The 22,516-nt window shown below is 39.4% G+C and overlaps 1 protein-coding gene across 1 annotated transcript in view; it reads right to left on the minus strand.

The window, feature by feature from the left end:
- CHSY3 (chondroitin sulfate synthase 3) overlaps positions 1-21,469 on the minus strand; it is a 283,710-nt gene extending 262,241 nt beyond the window's left edge. Inside the window, exons 1-2 of the mRNA XM_032336829.1 lie at positions 20,046-21,469; positions 16,972-17,255 (exon numbers count right to left, since the gene is read on the minus strand). Coding sequence (XP_032192720.1) covers positions 16,972-17,255; positions 20,046-20,853 — 1,092 coding nt within the window. The 5' untranslated portion in view covers positions 20,854-21,469. The remainder of the gene's footprint in view (positions 1-16,971; positions 17,256-20,045) is intronic.
- Positions 21,470-22,516: the final 1,047 nt, after the last annotated feature.

Here is a 22,516-nt window from a genome sequence, read left to right on the forward strand (position 1 = left end):
TATGGAAGCACAAAAGACCATGAATAGCCAAAGCAATCTGAAAAAGGAAAGCAAAGCTAAAGGCATCATGATTCTGGACTTCAAACCATATGACAAAGCTGTAATCATTAACAGAGTATGCGACTGGAACAAAAACAGACACATAGATCAAAGGAACAGAAAACCCAGAAATGGACACAAGTATATGGTCAACTAACCTTTGACAAAGCAAGAAAGAATACCCAATGGAAAAAACACAGTCTTGTCAACCAATCGTTTTGGGAAAACTGAACAGCAACATGCAAAAGAGTGAAACTGGGCCACTTTCTTACACCATAGACAATGGATGAAAGACCTAAAAATGAGACAGAAACATCAAAACCCTAGAGGAGAACAAAGGCAGCAACCTCTCTGAGCTCAGCTGTAGCAATTTCTTACTGGACATGTTGCCGGAGGCAAGGGAAACAACAATTGGTTAAGTGCAAAGGCAAAAGTTGGCACATCATCAAGATAAAAAGCTTCTGCATAGGTAGCAAAGAATCAAAAAAACTAAAAGGCAGCCTAAGGAATGGGAAAAGATATTTACAAATGACATACCTGATAAAGGGTTAGTATCCAAAATATAGAAAGCACTTATGAAACTCAATACCCAAAACACAAATAATCCAGTATAAGGTAATACATTTAAATTACTTCAGGTTTATCATCAGAAGGAGAAGGAAGTCTCACTATTGAGACCAGAAGAAAGTGGAATCACATCTTTAAGGTGCTGAAGGAGAAAAAACAAAAACAAAAACCATAGACCCACAGTTCCATGGCCAATAAAAATATCAATATCCCTTAGGAGTGAAGTTGAAATGAAGAGATTCTCAGAAGAAGGAAGATGAATAGAATTCCTTGACAGTTGACCTGCTCTAAAATAACTAGTAAAAGAAGTTCTTCAGACAGAAGGGAAATGATACTGAAGTTAACTTGAAATACCAGGAATGAACAGAAATGGTAAAATCTGCATTAATTTAGCATTCTATTATTTATTATTTGACATGCTCTTGGGCTCTTTAAAATTTTTTATGGTTCAAAACTATTAAAACATTTTCTGAAATGAAACTGGACCACTTTCTTACACCACACATAAAAGGAAATTCAAAATGGATAAAAGACCTAAATGTGAAAGGAAACCATCAAAATCCTAGAGAAGAACAAAGGCAGTAAACATCAGCTGACATCAGTTGTAGCAACTTTTTATTAGGTGCCTCTCCTGAGGCAAGGAAAACAAAAGCAAAAATATGCTGGGACTTCATCGAAATAAAAAGCTTCTGCAGAGTGAAAGAAACAATCAACAAAAAGAAAAGACAACCTATGGAATGGGAGAACATATCTCCAAATAATATACCTGATAAAGCATTAGTATCTAAACTATATAAAGAACTTACAAAACTCAGTACCCAAAAAACAAATAATCCAGTTAAAACATGGGCATAAGACATGGATAGACCTACCTTTGCAAAGAAGACATCCAGATAGCCAACAGACACATGAAAAGATGGCCCACTATCACTCATCATCAGAGAAATACAAATCAAAACTAAAACGAGGTATCACCTTACACCAGTCAGAAGGGCTAAAATCAACAACATGGGAAACAAGTGTTGGCAAAGATGCAGAGAAAGGGGAATCCTCTTACACTGTTGGTGGAAATGCAAACTGGTGCAACAACTCTAGAGAACAGTATAAAGGTTCCTCAAAAAGTTAAAAATACAACTACCCTGTGATCTAGCAACTAAGCTACTAGGTATTTACCCAAAGGATACAAAATAGTATTTCAAAGGGATACACACTCCAAGCAACATTATTAACACTACCCAATTTATGGAAACAGCCCAAATGCCCATCAATTGATAAAGGGATAAAGAAGATGTGGTGTGCGCACATGCATGTGAGCGTGTGTGTGCGTGTGCACCATAAAAAGAATAAAAATAGAAAAATAAAAATAAAAAAATTAAAAGAATAAAAATCTTGCCATTTGCAATAACATGGATAGAGCTAGAAAGTATTATGCTATGCAAAATAAATCAGTGAGAGAAAAACAAATACCATATAATTTCACTCATATGTGGAATTTAAAAACCAAAATGAATGTTGGGGAGAAAAGAGAGGAAAACCAAGAAATGGACTCTTAACTACAGGGAACAAACTATGGGTTACTGGAGGGGAGGGGAGGGAGTTGGTTGGGCTAAACAGGTGACGATATGAAGGAGAGCACTGTGATGAGCATTGGGTATTGTATGTAAGTGATAAATCATTCAATCCTACACCTGAAACTAATAATATGCTGTAGGTTAACTAACTGGAATTTAAATAAAAACTTGTAAAGAAAAAAACCCCCGAAAAACAGAAACAAAACTATCTGATCAAACCAGCTCTACAAAATGCCAGCATTACCCACCTATTTTTTAAATAGAAGAAAATCTATTACATCCAGATCTAGATTAATTTGTTCACACCACATTAATTCTACTCTTAAAAAAAGAAAAGAAAAAAAAAGTACAGCAAATGTACTAACAAAAAAAGTATTTCACAATTCTCCATTATTCCAAAATCTGTGGCTAATTGATGTATATTCCCTGATCATGAGAATCATGTACTGCTAACATCACTCTTTATTCAAACTACCTAAGAGCTGTAGAAACTGGCCGGAAAACTAGATGTCCCAAAAGAGTTATGCATGTAAAATGAAAAGTTTTTTTTTAAGATTTTATTTATTTATTTGACAGAAAGAGAGAGAGAGAGACAGATAGCAAGAGAGAGAACACAAACAGGGGGAATGGGAGAGGGAGAAGCAGGCTTCCTGCTGAACCGGGAGCTCGATGCAGGGCTAGATCCCAGGACCCTGGGATCATGACCTGAACCGAAGGCAGATGCTTAATGACTGAGCCACCGAGGCTTACCTATAAAATGAAATTTAAGACTAGTATGAAGAAATGGAAAACCAAAAAAGGGATTTACCACTCAAATTCCTAAAAATATTTTTTTCACATACGGTTTTCAGTCACTAATCTCTTGGACAAAGAATAAGGTGAAAGCAGTGGTTCTTTAAAAAATAAAAACAAAATGTTTTCGGGGCACCTGGGAGGCTCAGTGGGTTTAGCTTCTGCCTTCGGCTTGTCATGGTCTCAGGGTCCTGGGATGCAGCCCCACACTGGGCTCTCTGTTCAGTGGGGAGCCTGCTTCACCTTCTCTCTCTGCCTACTTGTGATCTCTCTCTCTGTCAAATAGATGGATAAAATCTTAAAATAAATAAATAAATAAAAACAAAATGTTTTACATAATCAGTAATTATCAGCATCATTACTTACATACTTTATACAACTAATAAACTGCTATAAAATAAAACCTAGAAAACAATGGAACAGATCTGCTTCGCATTATTTCCAGACACATTTTGCAACTATCTGTCAAAGTTGATAAAATCAATTTCATTCATTATCACTGTTTTAAGCAATTCTTCAAATGATGTACTTGGAGAAATGGAATTTTTTGGTCTAATCCAGAAGAGATTTAAGTTTTACAAGCTTTGGATAGTTTGAAGGTGTCATCCAGGCTGGTTCTGGTATTTAGGAACTTAAAATAATGTGGCCTTGTGTTAAAAGTGTCAAAATTGAAATAAGATGATGCATTTTTTTCTCTTAAAACAGAAATAAAGTTTTACAAGAAAAGTGTAATTAAAAATTCACAATGTCTCAATAATATTAGGCTGGTGTGGCTGTACTTGTTAGCTATCATTTTTGAAATAGGTTGATTTTCTAGAAAAAAGGATCAAAAATTAAAATGTATCTAAATTAGGGCTTTAAAGGACCTGATGAAAACACTTACATTTATAAGGTGTGCTTCAAGTAATTTACTCTGTTATAAAAGTATCATAATTATTTTGTAATTATGTATGTATTTTGTTTCAATTAATACATTATCATTCATTATATTGCTTAGATTTCAAAAAACTAACTTATGGTACACTGGAAATGATCTTCAAATCAATTTGAATTTTCAAATTATTTTTAAAATTAATCAATTAAGTATTAGATGATCTATATGCAGAATTTACTGGAGTGACAATATGTTATTGTAACAAATGTGTATAAGAGCAAGAGTAATCATCAGGTACATGCTTACAACCAATAAAAGCATTCATTCACAAACACTACCATAAAATATACTGTCACAAAAGCAAATGCTGATTAACAAAGTTTACTTGATTACAGTGGGACTTTCCATAGGCTTTCTAGGGTCAGCAGACATTCTTGCCATGTGACTGACCATAATTTCCTAAGTCTTTAAGGTTATTTAATTGAAATGGGAAACCAAAAGAAGAGAAAACTTAAGTATGAGAAAAGCAGAATTTTGAATAACCGTACAGGAAACACAGGACTCTTAATATAAGGAATTATACGGGTAGGTATCGAGGATAATGGATCTATATGCTATGTAATTCATCAAAGGCTATTCTGCTATAACTCTAAGTCTACCTCTGGCAGAAGCACCTAAAATTTAATTAAGATACAAAAAAGACTGTATGTTCATAAATCCAAAACTCCAGTTTCACAAGGAAGACCTGTATCTTAAGGGATTTGAATGCTAAGCAAAAGCCATATCAGATAGAAACTTTGTAACTTAATTCAATATTGTATGATATTTAATCAATTTTAAAAATAATTTCAAATCTCCTTCCTCCCCCTCTCTAAAAAAATTTTAAAAGAATGAGGATTTTTTATGAGAATGAGATAAGAACAACTCTAAGAAATATTCTTCACTGAAAAAAGCAGCATTCACAGCAAGGTCTATCATATGCCACCTCTTGTGGAAAACACAAACTGAGGAGTTAGGGAATAACTGTCAGACTGTACATGCACAGTCTGACATGCAAAAGAAACTTTGGAAAAAAGAGTGGACAGCTGGTAGGAGGAAGGCCTCTCCAGGCAGGAGGAAGACAGAAATCGAAAGATTTTTAACAATATCTATCTAATGCTTTGTTTTTGAACCATTTTATAATATTACTGGTTCCAATCATAAAATAAAGCTTAAATTTTAAATAATTAAAAAATAAATTATTAAAATCTTAATAAATTAAATTTTAAACCAACTTTCTTTTTGTAATTTATTTTTATTTTTTTATAAACACATAATGTATTATTAGCCCCAGGGGTACAGGTCTGTGAATCACCAGGTTTACACACTTCACAGCACTCACCACAGTACATACCCTCCCCAATGTCCATAACCCCACCACCCTCTCCCTACCCACTCCCCGCGGCCACCCAAAGTTTGTTTTGTGACATTAAGGGTCTCTTATGGCTTGTCTCCCTCCCGATCCCATCTTGTTTCATTTAACCTTTTCCTACCCCCAAAATCCCCCACGTTGCATCTCTACTTCCTCATATCAGGGAGATCATATGATAGTTGTCTTTCTCCGTTTGACTTATTTCGCTAAGTATAATACCCTCTAATTCCATCCACATTGTCACAAATGGAAGGATTTCATTTCTTTTGACGGCTGCATAGTATTCCATTGTGTATATATACCACCTCTTCTTTATCCATTTATCTGTTGATGGACATCTAGATTCTTTCCATAGTTTGGCTATTATGGACATTGCTACTATAAACATTTGGGTGCACGTGCCCTTTCAGATCACTACGTTTGTATCTTTAGGGTAAATACCCAGTAGTGCAATTGCTGGGTCATAGGGTAGCTCTATATTCAACTTTTTGAGGAACCTCCATGCTGTTTTCCAGAGTGACTGCACCAGCTTACATTCCCACCAACAGTGTAGGAGGGTTCCCCTTTCTCCGCATCCTCACCAGCATCTGTCCTTTCCTGACTTGTTGATTTTAGCCATTCTGACTGGTGTGAGGTGGTATCTCATTGTGTTAAACCAACTTTTTAATCCTATGGCTATGGTATCATTTTTCTTTTTACGTTTTAAAGAGTAACTATTCCACCCATGAATGAAACTTGCCTAAAACAAATGCATTCGGGCACCTGGGTGGCACTGCTGGTTGAGTCTCTTACTCTTGGTTTCAGCTCAGGTAGTGATCTCAGTGTCCTGAGATCAAGCCCGGTGTAGGGCTATGTGCTCAGTGCAAGATTAGCGTAAGATTCTCTCTTCCCCTCCCTCTGCCCCTCCCACTCATGCTCTCTCTCAAATAAATAAATAATTTTTTTTCAATATCAGGTAGTCTGATAATACTTACAATGGAGCTATACCCCTGCCTGCCTCATCTGGGAAAGCAAGAGCTTTATGGGCCTCACTTTTCTATTAAGAAGTCCTTCTAGAGGACCACAAAGCCTAATATGCTGTCTGCCCCCATCTCTTACCCTTTTTCCTCTCTGATCTTACATTTTACTACTCCCCTGGCCCCTAGTTCAACTCTACCTTCTCTTCTGCCTTCTGGCGAGTTCTTGACTTGCCCACCAACTGCTTCTGACTGGAAAGCTTCTCCCTCAGATATCAGCGTGGTTCACTTATCACCTTCTCAGTAAGTCTCACCTAACCACCCTATTTAAAATCATACATTCACCATCCTATATTCTTTAGATCTTCCCTTGCTGATTTACTGTCTTTCTCCCCCAGAAAACAAGGCAAGGACTTTTGTCCGTTTTTTTTTTTTTCCCCCCACTAGAAAAGTGCCAGGAATATTAGTTGTTCAGTAAGTATTTGTTGAATCACACTGAATGATGAACAAAACCCAATGTATCCTAAAGAGAACTTAATCTTTCTCACCCTTTGCCCATGCCTGAAACACACCAATACCCACATTTAGCCTTCTTCCTCTATTCTGTCTCTAGGAATAGTATTACCATCTGCATCCAAAACCAAGCAGTTACCTTAAACTCTCCACCATTCCACCCCTGTATATAATCATGCATCTAGTTGTGTTAATTTTCTCTCCTCACTAGCTCTCAAGGCCATCTCCTTACCTCTCCTTCCACTATGACTTTTGCATCAAGACTAATCCTGTGTTTTGTCTCTATCTCTAGGGACAAAAGCCACCACTCCATCCTTCCATGCTATAACCACTAACTGCATCATCTGATCACAGTGTTGACCAATGAAAAAACTCTTCCAGGCTACTCATTATTTATGGAACTGGTTTTCCACTCTGACTACTCATTAGAATTGCCCAGAAAGATTTTTGGACAACACTATGCAAAGGCTCCATCACGACTCTAGTATCTAAACCACTGACATCTCCCCAGGTGATTCCAAGAATCAGTGATCAACAAGGTATAATCCTAACCCTCTGAGGGTGCTGCACAAGGCCTTTTCTGAGTTCTGCCAACAGCTTATGAGCCTCATTTCTCCTACTCCAGCTATGCTGGAAGCAAATGCACTCTTTGCCACCATGCTCTTCTTCCACCTTTGCCTTCCCATGCATCCTGACTTACCTGGCAATATACCTGTGCATAACTTCCAGTTTGGAAGAAGCACCACATTTCCTGTTCTCATTAGGGAGATCTTCCCTTACACTCCTGGGTATCCTGCCTCTTTCCTCCATTACAAGAGTCGGCCATAGCATGGACATGGAAATATTTGTTGGAAATGACTGTTTAAAACAAATATACCCATGTAAACTTTTAAATAAGTTATTGTTTCTGCAATCAAACAGATACCATGATATCTATTTTTCCTTTTGAGCTCCAATTCAACAGTCAGGTGTTAAAGCAATCAAGTCACTGAAAACATTCCACCTACAATTTTAAGAACTCTATTACTATATATTACTCAAACATATTACATAAAAACAGCTATGAAAACTCAAGCCCTGTATGGGTTAAAAAGTACTTTTTTTCTAAGAATGTTTTAAAATCTATGTTTAAGTTTTCTTTTATAGAAAGAGTAATACACGAACCATGAAAACCAGACTATAAGAAAATGTAGACTTCTGAGGGATGGCTTTCAATTTGTCTTAAAATCTACTCACTAACTCTTTGAAACAAATGAATAATAAACATAGAAAGATATGCAGAGTGCTGATTACTCTCCTATGAAGTCTCCCCAAAGTAAAACAAAACAAAAGGTATTTTTAAGGAATAAAGAATAGACTGGATATTTGTATGCAAAAGAAGTAATAAAAAAGTTAATACAGAGGTCTGAACCCTACAGAACATTAGAATCACCTAAGGAGTTTTAAACATTACCCATGTGGCAAGACTCACCTGTGAGAGATTCTGATATAATGGGTCAGAGATGGGTTCCAGCAACAGATTTTTTTTTCCCAAGTCCCCTAGGGGATTCAACTATGCAGTACTCAGGCTCAGGAAGTACTGAATCAGCACGTTCCCTGTTACAGCAAAGCCCATCTTTCAAAAAGCAATTGCAATAAAGCCTTTCCAATCAACGTTATCTCTTTCCCATGAGGGAAAAAAGAATATGAACATTGTAAACTGGAAAACATTAATATTAGTTAAGAGTTATACAGGACTTATTACATGTCAAACATTATTCTAAGGGCTTCTAATACATTGACCTTTTTATGCTTCACAATGGCTCTGTAAAGTTGGCACTATTTTATACCATTCGGCTTCTATGAAAATAGCTAACAGCTGCAGAATACTTAACACTACCAGGCATTATTTTGAGTGCTGTTATATACATTGAGTCATTGAATCTTCACAACTGTTCTATGAGGTGGTACTGCGATTATAATAAATTGATCAAAAGGCAAAGGGAAGTTAAATTACTATCCAGGGCCTTACAGCTAGCGAGTGGCAGACCTGGGATTTGAAGCTGAGTATTCTAGCTCCAGATTTCATTAAAAAACAAAATCCCACTGACCTGTGCTCTACAAAAGGCATGAAATATACTGATATGAAAATAAAATCACTACATATGTCTTTATTTTACTCCATTTCAGGAAATATCAATAAAAACGAGAGAGGAAGAAATAAGGATCATGCGATCCCAGTTCCAAGACAAGCATCACTGGTGAACCCAAGTGGAGCTTTTAAGACTTAGAATGAAAAAGAAGAAATTAGAACAATGACAAAGATGGGAAACCCAATTCTATATATATCAGATGTGAAATAAGACACTGATAAGAAGCCAGATTCCTCCTCGCTGTGAGCTCCTTGAAGATGAGGAAGGTCTAGGTATGTTCACTGCTGATAAAAAGTGCTCAAAAAACACATTTAAGCAAATGAAGTCAGTCAGCTGTCTACAAAAGATGTGAGACGACTGAATTCTAAGGCAGACTTTATTTTAATACTGCATTTTTCTCATATTTCACAATACTCACCATGTGCAATACCTTTATTTTATATAAAACATATTTCCACATAATAGAACATTAAGATATATTTTTTGTTAAAATGCTGATATTTCAATATTTTAATTTGTGCATGCCAGTTTTACCGTAAAACTAATCCATATTCATGTAAAAATTTAATAATTATATTTAAATAATTTATATAATGATCACATGATAAATTATTAAATTAATGAAAATAGACATTTCTAATAATCAACTCAAGAGCTACAGAACCTCACTGCTAATTCTAGGCCAAGCTGTTAGGAATTCTCTTGGGCCTGACTCTGTGTTCCTCAGGTGGGATGGCCATTAGGTCTCAGATCTGGTTTGATTTCTCCATTTGGAGCTGATGTCTCTATCATCCTCAAGATCAGCAAACCACAATCATATATCTATCCTTCACCAATGAAATAACAGATGCACTCTGCATTCCCACCAGAGAACATGTATAACTCAAACTCCCTGTTGGCCAACCAAATATAAAATATCTTAGAAGTAATATCCATGAAGGGCTCTCTGAAAGCTATTCTAAATTTTAAATTAAAGTCAAGTAAGTCACCAAACAATGGTGCACTTAAACATAACAGCAGTGTCTCCAAGTAGAATTCCTCGTGCAGAACTGCCATTCTGTGTTGCATTCGTGGTTCACGTTGAGGGGATTCATAAGGAACAGGGAAGCAAACCATGCCATTATACTCAGAGAACTGGTGCTGAATTTTGTGATCCCTCAGAGCCCTCTTGTTCTATGGGAAAGATTTCTTTCAGGTGTCAGGATCCAGGTAGGTCAATGTTCTCTTTAATGCCAGCAAATCAGGGAGCCCAACATATATTTTTAAAGATTATTTTTCTTTTTCTTCTACATTTTTCTTTTTCCATTACTTCTTAACATCTTAATTTTATTGTATATTACTTTTATTAACATGTATATATTTTAAAAACTCTCTCTTTAAGGTGCTGGTACTCTAGAAATAAATAGATCTAAAAATAATTAATAAAACTGAAAAAGATCATGAAAAGTTCAGATGTCACTGATAGTAAAGAATGAAGGACGCAGCTTTCAAAATTATGAATAGTGAGTAAAGATTTTAGAATCTCAAGGAATTAAGAAATCCACTTCTTCATTCATTAGCTCCAAAACAATGCATGCTGATTTTTTAGTACTGTTGTGATCTAGTTAATCTGGAAATTTATAACATATTTATTGTAGTATAAATGTCCAACACTTTTGCAAGACAGGGTGATCTTAAATAAATGTCATAACTCAAAATAATTTATACACAGTTTAGCCTTAACTAGAGAGTTAATAGTTAGGATAGTAAATGAACAGAAGGTTAGAATTCTGAAGAATTGCAAACCCCCAGCTGTTCAGCTTATTGAGATTTTCTTATTGCTTATTAATATCAAATAATGACTCAGATGCCTGAAGACACTGATTTTTCTCTATTTTACTGAAGTCTGTGTTAGCTCAAATACCCCATCATTAAAATGTACACCTTTGTGCGAAACAAGAAACATGCTATAATCAAAGTAAAATGTCGTATTAGTTACATGACCAAACACATTTCTTTGTACAATGAGCCCTAATTGACCAGGTAGAAAAAGGATTAAAGTAATGTTTTTCAAAACATAGGTCTTTGGAAACCAAGGCAAAGCAAGTGGAAGGAAAAAACTGACTTGGAATTTCTTCAGGAAGTTAGTATACTTGTGATCAATTAAGGAGAAAGAATATTTAAAAATTTTAAACTGAAATAGTATTTATATGCCATCCTGGAACTTATTTCAAACTGTGTAGGGGCATCTTCTTAACTTAATATTTTTCACAACTTGTTGGAATCATCTTCTTGTAAAGCATATGTCGTCACCATTCAGGTGATAAGGTCTCAGTTAACAACAAAAAATCAACTAGCTAAGACTACAAAATATGAAAAACCATACCATGTTTCTTCTCCAACTTGGAATGAAATTTCACTTTGTACAAGGAAGAAAACAATGTGGCGGAAGAGAAACTGCCTAAAATCAATGCATGATGATTTCGTGTGACAAGCGGAATGGGGGTGGCAAGAGTAGGTGTGAGAAGCTACTGCTTTTAGTTAGAAACTAAACTGTGACTGAATAAGAAGCGAGAAAAGAAGTTTGAAAGACTGAATTTTAGATCAAAATCCCCCTTATGCTTTTCCATACATAATTAATGCACTTTAGGGGCATAAACCATGTTCATGATGGAGCAAAATTAGCATTACAGAAGAGTAAAGTCCTTAAGTAATAGCACAATACTAAGAAGGATGTGCAATGGCCCTTTAAGAATGGCACAGATATTTTAACCTTAATGGTTATGTTATGAAGAAGTTATACGTACTTAAGATTTTTACGGTATAGCTCTCTGGTATTACAGGCCCAGAGAAACACTTTCAGAACATATCCTTTTGTAAAATGATGGAATTTTCTAGGGTGTTTATAGCCTTTAGGGAGCCAAGATTAAACATAAGGCATTCTGCCTTGAAATTAACTCTTTAAGGAATCTAATAAAAAATCTGTTTAGTCATAAGAAATGGCTTTTTAAGCCCATTGAGAAATATTTTTTATCAATATAGAGCTATGTTTTATTTGAAACAACATTTAATTGAAGGAAATAAAGATATATATATATTCTTTGGCTCCATTTAACTATAAACATTAAGAAGATAAATACACACTATTCTAAAGATGAGTCTCATACGATGAAATGTAAAACTCCCTCACAGGGAAAAAAAGAATCATTGAAATTAAAACTACTTTAATGCTTGAATATAAAAGATGGTACTAAAACAAAAAGCAAAGAAAGAGAACTTACAAATCTGCTAAGACACATGCTGAAAGTGAACTGTTTAAACTTTCTTTTTTTTTTTTTTAACCCATGAGGATTTTCTAGTTACTGAAAACATACCTACAACAAAGAAAGTAAAACTATATTCTGTGTTATACAATTCTAACAGCCAAGTTTAAAAAAAAATTCTGTAAATTACAGCATTTAAAATACACATTTCGGGCGCCTGGGTGGCTCAGTGGGTTAAGCCTCTGCCTTCGGCTCAGGTCATGATCTCAGGGTCCTGGGATCGAGTCCCGCATCGGGCTCTCTGCTCAGCAGGAGCCTTCTTCCTCCTCTCTCTCTCTCTGCCTGCCTCTCTGCCTACTCATGATCTCTCTCTGTCAAATAAATAAATAAAATCTTTAAAAAATAAAATATCCTTTATTAAAAAATAAATAAATAAATAAAATACACATTTCATTCTTGCTAGAAAATTAGTTCATTTTCTAGAGAATACTTTAATAAAAATTTCAATGTGTGGGTTATCTGGCTCAAAATTTCAGGACGCTTATGTATACCTGAGCCAGACAGGTACAATATATGCGAGGAGAGCCTGGTGTTTGAAAGAGGACATGAAGGGGACTGAAGACTGCTGGCCTCGGCTAGAGGCAACAAAAAACAAAAACAGAAAACTTTAAAACACTCTATGAGCCAAAATGTTTAAGAGCCATATGCAGCCTCCCAAGCTGCCAGATTGTAGCTCAGATAACTAGGAAAACAGTAGCCAAGACAGAGCTCTACCAAAAAAGTCGGTAGATACCAATAAATTCTCACACTCACAGAGTGAATAAAATAGATTTTTCATGAACATGCTTCATTTAGTAATCTTCACTTATACAATTTGAGGTATAAATGAGTACAAAAGCAACCCATCAAGCATGTTGATTATTAACATCTGCCTACATCCTTAGAATTTAGATGTTTCTACATCCAAGTAGTGAAGGGAGTATCCGAATTCTGACTGTCCGGTGGTCTCAGGCACACAGAGAACCAGTCCATCCGAGGCTCAGCAGCAACCAAAGGTCTCTTAACTTAGAAGACATCAAGCGATTCCTGGGTCCTAAGTATGATCTGGATACACATACTGTGACCTCTTGGGATTGGCCTGTCATAAGCATGTCAATTTACTGAGAACTCAATAAAAAGCGGTGCCTATCAAAATGCACTTGTAATGTATTTTATATATCATTAAATACAGAAGGAATAAAGTACAAGGGGAGGAGATGACAGAGAGAGAAACAAAGCAAAAAGCTCACAGGCAAGTCATATTGTCCCAGACCATCAGGACCTTAGCCTGGAAGAAAGTAAAGCTATCCGTTATTTCCCAAAACAGTGAGCAACATTAGAAAGAGGTTCCAGTTACTTGAGAGACAAGTTCCTGGGTATTCATACAAGATGACTGCAGGATGAGATATTACTAACCTCCTTTCCTACTAAAAATTCCAGAGAAACTCAGAAAAGGGGGCTATTGTTCTGCCAACTGATCTAGAAATCCATGCAGTCATTTTTTTAATAGAGAGTCTGATCTGTTTAGGATTCCTTAAATATGTGTATTGGATAAATACTTGTTAAATAATGTTTTTTTACACTAGCTCCTTAAGATAAACTATTAATATGGTGTTCAAAGACTGAAGCAAATATTTGTAATGGATCATTTAAACACGCAGATTACATATTTTATGATAGGTTCTACTGATAATGGATTTCCCATACTTCTATAATACCCAAACATATTGGTTTCTCATTCTTTGCCAAAAAACCTTAACCTTGGATTCTTTACCTGAAAAGAACTCAGCTTATTTTTAGTTTGCTTCTTTTGATATAAACCACTCACAACTAATAGCTACTAAATGAAGTAAAATATGGATGAATCCGTGTTATATACAACACATTACAAGATCTATTCAGGGACAATCATGACAATATTAGCTAATACCTATTGACAATATATTCTGCGCCAAACATTATATTAAGGACTTTACATAGATTATTTCACCATTTCATTTAATCTTCTCCAAAAAGTATGTGGTAGACATAGTTATAATCTCCAATTTCAGCTGAATTAAACAAGGCTCAAAGAAGTAATTTACAAAAGACAACAGAACTCAAACCCAGTTTATGTTTACCCTCTCTCTTTCCCAATTATTCTTAATTGTATATACAAAGTACACTTTCATTGAGCAGTAAAGAATTCTAGAAGATTCCTAGGTTTTATATAAAACATAATTTATAATAAAGAAGAGCCACCTAGTCTATACAGCTTAATATATTTGTCCAGTTCTCTTCTGAAAGATCTGCAAGTCTGTTCATCATATTTAAAAGATAACTTTCCATCATGAATGTTTCATATATTCAAACTCAAAAATCGTGGACAATGCGTTTAACTCTGCTAGAATTTTTAATAGGAGGAAAAGCCAAAGAGAATCCTGAAATCCATAAAAGGTATAGATAAAGGGAATTCAAGATTTTAAGATAATCCCATCACAGATAGTTCTTTTAAAAGAAGTATGAAAACAAAGTTAAGGATCAGTTTCATAGCTTGCTATGTGACCAGATATAAAATCTCTGACCTTTACTTAGGACAACAATGTACAGTAGAATAGATTACCTTTTTCCATACAATATGAACAGTAGTATAGAATGGACATCATTTGAACTAACCTAAAATCCAAACTGGAGAATCCTAGTTTGGCTGTGATCCAATTGACCTAACAAGGTATCTCATAAAACAGAGAACAACATCTTAATATTAAAATGCTTAAATTATAACTCTATTGCATATTTACCTTTATTGAATTTATTAAAAGATGCTGTTTAATATGTCCCTTGCTAATGAAATTTTCCATCATTCCAATTGTTTAGCAAAAGAAAGTAAACAGCACAACTTCAGAAAATAGTTCTATTGTTGGGGAAAAGGGTAGAAATGATTTTCTTCATACAGACTGTGAAGTCAGTGATGTCCTAGTATGAGTCTAAATTCAAATGTTTTTTGAAAAGTTAATGAAAATATTGTGGTCATGAAGTTCCATCCTGTAAGATTTGGAAACCCTTGGTTTGTCTGTTCCTTTATATCAGTTTATGGTAAGATATAAGATTTAACTTGTATTAACGCAGACTGTGCACATCTACGAGAATTCCCCTTCAACGTTATTCAGAACAAACGCCTATAGTAGAGATAATTAAATCAATTCTTCTGCATGTAGGTTACTGAGCATATTTACCCTCTTGGAACATAAATAAGTACACAGCTAGGTGAAGACTGCACTTTCACAGCAGAATCAATGAAAACTTGAAGAGAAGGATTGACAAAAGTTTTTCAAAACTTTCTGTATGATGTTAAGGCAATAAAGTACCCCAAAAAAATAAGAAATTTCCATCTTTATTTTTAAATATGGTTAATTTTGTTTACTTACCCACACAGAGCCAGTGCCTCCAAAATAATATCTTCATATAAACAAAATCAACCTACTATGTTTTCTGTACTATTTTTTGCCTTCCAGTTAGTTTTATATTAGAGAAACAAAAATTTTTGTTAATTTATTCTAAAATACTTCTTTTTAACTACAACTATTTTGCATAAATTTTTACTCTATAGGGTAGTCATAGTTTAACAAAAGATGAATTAACTATTTTATTATCAAAAGGAATGAGGTATAGAATAATTTTAAATCTGTATAGTACATATTCCAAATAAATGATTACAGATAATTTTTACTTTCTGTAATACATAGAAGAATATTCCCCAAAGTTAAAATACTACAAAGTTCAAAAAATAAAGCAAAATTAAGTAAAGTGAGACTGCACTTCCAAAAAAAGAATGATTATGACTATATAATCTTGAGGTATCATGACCTTACAAGAAGCATATTTTCATGTTTCTTCTGTACCAGGAGACATGAAAAATTTGAAAAGAGTTAAGTTATAATTTACAAATGTGTGCATTGGATAGCTGAAGTGTATCAAACCCTTGAAAACCAAACTTATGAAAAGTGCAACATACTATTTAAATGTTAAATCCATTTTTTACTAAGACTACCTTTTAGGAAAATTTTCTTAAATAAAATTTTGTCTCTCATTTCAAAAAAAATTTCTGAAGAAAAAAAAAATGCCCGAGTGTTTCATGAAACTATCACAAAAAAATTCATGTAACTCAGATTATATAAGTAATGGCTGCTGTTCAGGAAACTGAATAAGAGCAGAAAGAGACCAATTTTAAGCCATCAGTCATAATATTAAACAGTTACTAATCATCTTCATAATTACTTCTATTTTCCCAGGTAACTAGTTCCCTTTAAATTTGTAAATAAATCTATCATAAATGATAGGTTATGAGTTAATTTTTCCTATGCTTTAAAAAAAAATGTTAAATTTCCACACGACATTCTTCCCAGGAACTTTAGATGTTAACTATTTGGAAACAGAGGGAAGCGATTATATACCTAACCAAAACAACAACAGCACCAACCAACCAAGTACCAAATGCTAAAAGCAACAACCCAAAAGAATACAGTTAGTCCTCTTGTTAGAAACAGGAAATGGATAGCTTGTATATAAACACCAATAAAGCAAATAACATCTGCCAGAGATGTGACTGTATATATAGGCTGCTGCTTAAAGCTACAGGCACGCTAAAACAAAAACAAAAACAAAAACAAAACCTCCAACAGTCCATAGTTCTGTGAAGAAAGTTATCTCCCACAATCACCCTGGTGTCCATACCCGGCTGCTTCTATCATTTTCAAGTGAATAAAAAGAGGCTGAGAGAATAAACAAAGTCATTGCCCAGGCTATAAATGGGCACACACTTGTAATATGTGAACATTTTCATCACAGACTCTTACCTCGTAAGACCAGACGCACTGAGTCCCACCAAAGCGCCGAACACATCTTCCTACCTCGACGTCCTCATGAGTTGTGTACATTTCTCTGAGGCATTCACCAATATGTGGCACCATCCTTCTAAGAACCTCTCGACTGAAGATCATGCCAGGTCCTCCCATACAGAAGTTCTCTCCAGGCTCCAGCCCCAATTTTCCAAGTTCTTCAATATTCCCCAGGCCCGTCTGACCCAGGTAGAGAGGCTTACTGCTATTCAGTGATCGAAGAAACTCTTCTAACTTATCACCTACAAAGAGAAAGGCAACAGTCACTCCTTCTCCTAATATCACAATTATTTAGAACATACAGAGTAAGGGAAAGACCTTCCAACATTGTGTCCAAACTCCTCCCCAAAGTCATAACACAACTGAAAGGAAGAAAAACACCTTTGAATAGTCTATTATTTAAAAACTACTAATTTTCAGTTACTAATTATATCAAAATGCTATCAACCTTCTAGTCAAGATCACTGAAAAGACTTTGTAAGTCTAACAATCATCACTTTTCTTATAAAAGGTGAGATAAGAAAAATGACAAATTTATTAGCACGTTTGAAGTAATGATAATATTACAAAAAATAATAAATTATATTTAGCATTGCAGCAGATTGATATTCAATAAACATTTTTACTGTTAATTGATTTAGTAGTGTTTTGTCCTTAATAAACTTCACATTACTAAACAGTCATATACAACCCCAAAGTTGGGAGAGAAAGAGAGGATATTAAAGTCATCTTGGAATTTAATTTTGGAAAGCACCTTTTCAGAAAAAAAGTTTGTTAAAAATTAAGTAATTGGTTTCCTGATAGCACGTTAAGTTCATCAAGAAAACCTATTTAAAAGTAAAATTCTATAGGGGCACCTGGGTGGCTCAGTGGGTTAAAGCCTCTGCCTTCAGCTCAGGTCATGATCCCAGGATCTTGGATGGAGCCCCACATCTGGCTCTCTGCTCAGCAGGGAACCTGCTGCCTCCTCTCTCTCTCTCTCTCTCTCTCTCTGCCTACTTGTGATCTCTATCTGTCAAATAAATAAAGTCTTTAAAAAATAAAAGTAAAATTTGGGGCGCCTGGGTGGCTCAGTGGGTTAAGCCGCTGCCTTCGGCTCAGGTCATGATCTCAGGGTCCTGGGATCAAGTCCCACATCGGGCTCTCTGCTCAGCAGGGAGCCTGCTTCCTTCTCTCTCTCTCTCTGCCTGCCTCTCAGTGTACTTGTGATTTCTCTCTGTCAAATAAATAAATAAAATCTTAAAAATAAATAAATAAATAAATAAATAAAAGTAAAATTCTACAGTTACAACAGGCTAAGTACATTAGACACTCTACAAAGTAATACAATGAGGTAGTCACCTTCTTTATATTCCCAGTCAGCATCTTTACTATCATTTTTTGATGAGCACGGCACCTGCAGTCATTGATCTTGATCCCATGCCTTGCCCCTGGGATCTCAATGAGTTTTGACTGGCTATTATTGAGTTCTTAATTCAAAATGCATTTCATTCTTAATAGGAATGGAAAGATTATGGCACTTCAATGTTCTGAAGGACAATCTTTCAAAGCATTAAGACAAACGACAGAAAAAGATGCTACTAAGGTATTTAAAAAATTCTCTGCGAGGTGTGGCAAACTTCTGCTAGGAAACCTTTGTGATTTTAATGAGACACAGAAGACAATGGAACTATAAGATAAGGGATCTATCACTTACAGGTACTGATATCAATACATCTTAAATCTGTAACACACCGTATCCAACAAATAGGCAATCGTTTATTTTTGTATCGAATTATCAATGGAATTATTTCACTCTTCCCATCCTAACTCCAAGAAATCTCTAGTTATTACCCTACACTCACTCCCTGAGCCAAAATGGGACAGATCTTGTGTGTTTTCCCTTGAATCAGGCGAAAGACCACCTGGATCAGGAGAAAGCAATGAGGTTACAAGGACAAGGGTACACACCAGGAAGAGTTGCCCCCCTTTTGACCAATCCATCTCCATCTCCGCAACGGGCGGGACTGGAAAGATTTACTCCCTCTCTCAGGAACTTCTCTCTGCTGAGTTTAGAAATCTTTGGCCAGAACCACCCACACTTAGGGTGAAGGACCGCGCCTCTTTCAAAACTGACAAAAGTTTTCTACTACTGTGGCTGCGCGTGGTTTTGGGAAGGACTTCCAGCCTTTGCTTATCGCCGCAGCCACCAAAACAGATTGGAAAGGATCCACGCCAGTGTCTACAGCTCGGAGCTCCTGGGGTCTGGATAATTCAACCGCGTTGTCCCCTCTCCATCAATTCCTAAAAATACACGCATGCCCTCCGGGTTTTACAGAGGTGTGGCGGGGAGGGCGGGGGGGGGGGCGGGGGCGGTGTTGCTGTGTTAAGAGCCGACCTGGTGCTGCACTGTAGTGGCTGGAAGGAGGTGAGCGCTGGAGCGGTATGGGGGTGCTCAAGGACTCCCAGTGCGTGGTGGGTACTCCACAGGGAATGGTCCGGAACAGCGAAAATGTTTCCTTAATCTCACCAGTTCCGAAACTGCGTTAGATCCAATTGCAACAAAAGGGTTGTGGAATAAAGCTAGAACACCCAGCTCCAGACTGGCTTTTGCCTGTTTCCACGGTTTTACCTTCCTACACTGAGGACACGCCCCTCTGGATAGCTGTGGGAAACTCCTATCACCCAGGGCTTTCAGAGCTGGACGGAGTAGGATTAGCCCTCGGTTAAGCCTCAAGTCCCCTTCCTCACCGCTCCCACACAGTAAAGAGTAGGGGCAAGCTCTGGGCGGAAACGAGAACAGCACGAGTGAGGAAGGCGAATAAAGCCAGTCAGGTGTGAGGAGGGTCCAGACCTCAGGAGAAGAGGGGGAGCGTACTGGGAAGGGTGGGCGGATGCTGAGGGTGGGCACCGCGGGTTGGGGGCTGCAGGAGCCCTGAGCACGTGCTGACAGAGAAGCAAAGAGGCCGAGCAGGGATTAGGGCTGACTGCAGAGAAAGGGGATGGGGAAGAAAAGGGGCGGGCAGGCGGGACTGCCGGCGCTGGGAGGTCACCTTTGATGTAGACGTCGTCGTCGGCGCGCATGAACCACTCATACTTGTCCAGGTAGTGGTCGTGCATGTACTTGATCATCATGAAGGACTTTTTCTGGGGAGGATAGGAGTCGTCCACCCCGGGTAGCGCGATGACAGGCAGGGGTGGCGGGGGCTGGCTCATACCGGCGTTAGGGGACTGCTGACTGGAAAAAAACTCCACGCGGCCGGGGATGAAGCGCGCCCAGGTCCGCTGCGCCGCTAGCGCGCGGCTGCCCAGGTACTTCTGCGCGGTCATCACTCCCACGTACAGGAAATCCCGGGGTCGGGAGCTCGGGGCGGCGGCGCCCCCGTCCCCGCTGCCGTTGTGGCTACTCCCCGGACGGCCGCTTCTCCGCTGTCCAGCCGCGCCCCCGTCCTCCTCCTCCGGCTCCCCTTCCGCCACGGGGGCGCCTGGCAGCCCCGTTGCGCCTTCGGGCTCGCGTCCTCGCCGCCGCTGCTGCAGCGGGGGTGGCTGTTGCCAGGGGCTGCTCCGAAAACTGGTTACCCCGGGCGCTGCCTCTGCCAGCGGCGGTCCCTGGAGCTCCTGGCGCACGGGGGGCGGCGACTGCTCCAGCCGCGGCCGGGGCTGAGGTTGGGGGAGCGGCTGCTGCGCGCCAGAGCCGGGGCCAGCGGCCGAGCGGCCGTAGTAAGAGCAGAGGCTGGAGCCGCGTCTCTTCCTCTCGCTCAGCTCGGCCACTCTAGGGGCGATGAGCCAGGACGCGGCGGTGAAGCCCAGCACCAGCCCCAGAGCCACGCTCATCCACGGGCGGCGGGAGCGCACGGCCATCGCGACTGCCCCCGGCGCGGACGCTAGCTGAGCGGCTGTGGCGCTGCGCGCGGGTCTCCCGGCTCACACCCGCCCCTCCTCCGCGTCAGCGCCCCCAGCCCGGGCCGCTGCCCGCCGCCGAGGCGCGGACGCCGGCTCAGGGTCGGAGCGCTCCGGGCGCCTGGCCGACTGCGGGTTGCTGCTGCCGGCCGAGCTCCCCGCTCTGCTCAGGGTCCCGGCTCCCAGCGAGGGTCGGGAGTGAAACTTCTCCCGGCGGCGGCGGTGGCGGCGGCAGCAGCGAGAGGAGCTGCAGGAGGAGGAGGTGGAGCGGCAGCGGCGGCAACGCGTCCGCTCCTAGGCTGCCACCCTGTCACTGGCGCGCCTGGTCCCTCCCTCCTCCCTCCTTCCCGAGCCCCCGCCCTCGCTCTCCGCCTCCCGCTCCCCCCGCCGCCCGGCTCGGGACTGGCCCCGAGGAGGAGCCACAAGCAGCCCCGCTACCAGCCCGGGAGAAGCGCGAGCCGCGCTATTTCCCCGTCACCCGCCCTTGGACGCCCCCCGTCCGCGCCTCGGTCCAGAGCCGGCCTCCTCTCCGGAAGGAAACGATCCCGGTCGGGCCGCCTCCGACTCCCAGCGCCGACGCCCCCTCGTCCCTCCTCCCACGGCCCGAGCTCTCCGTCCCATTTCCCGTCCCGTCCCGCCCCTCTGCCGGCCTCGCAACACCCGCGTCCGGGGGCTCCACTGCCCTCCTCCCGGCGCGTCGGCTCCACTGACCTCATCGGCGGAGCTCGGGTCCCTGAGCCCCCGGCAGGCGCCCGCAGCTCCCGCCCCGCTCGCCTCCCCCAGCCCACAGCCGGTTACGTCCCGGCGTGACCCTTCCCCACTCTGCCCCGCCCAGGTCCGTGCGCACTCCGCTCTTCGCGTTTGCGGTGCTCTTCGCGTTTCTCTCACCGCTGCCACTCCGCGCCTCGGCTCTCTGCTCCGTGTCCCGCTCTGGGCTCGGGAAACCGTTTGTCCCATCCCAGCGCCCCACCTCCCCACCTTTCTAACTTCCCGGTCCCACCTGCGTCCTTCACCACCCCTCTCCAGGCGTACGCAGAAGCACCGAAGTCACTCGGTGTCTTCTAAGAAAATCTCAGAGGCCCTGGAAATACTTCCTCTGACAGAGCACGGTGAGTGGGGGCTCAGTCCCCAAAGAACGTAAAAATCCCATGTTCCCCACCTGTTGAGTTGGGAAGTGTGGGGCTGCCTGATGGTCCCTGCCTCTGCTCTTCTACTGGTTTGTTGTCTAGAAGTGAGAATCATCAACTGTTTTTAGTCTTGGTCAAGACTGATTCGGTAGGACTGGCAAATGATGGAGAAATGTGAACAAGTTATAGAGCCAATACCCAGCAGATCCAATTTAAGAAAATTCTTACCCCCCTAAGTGAACTTAATCAGAAAACAAAATAGAAACTCTATTTATTCTTGTCTATAAACTGTTTTATTTTCTAAGGCAATGACAGGACGTGTTTTACGTGTCCAATTAGGGGAAAGGATCTTCAGCGACAGAATCTCAAAGAAAGTTTAATTATATTGGCCAGAATTACTGAAAGTCACATTAGGAAGAAATTACCCAAAGATATGTAATATCTTAAGAAAGGGGACATTTAAAAAAAAAAATGCTCTCTAGAAGTTGTGGATCTAA

Source organism: Mustela erminea, chromosome 3 (genome assembly GCF_009829155.1).
Source record: "Mustela erminea isolate mMusErm1 chromosome 3, mMusErm1.Pri, whole genome shotgun sequence".
In the NCBI taxonomy this organism is placed as follows: Eukaryota; Metazoa; Chordata; class Mammalia; order Carnivora; family Mustelidae; genus Mustela; species Mustela erminea.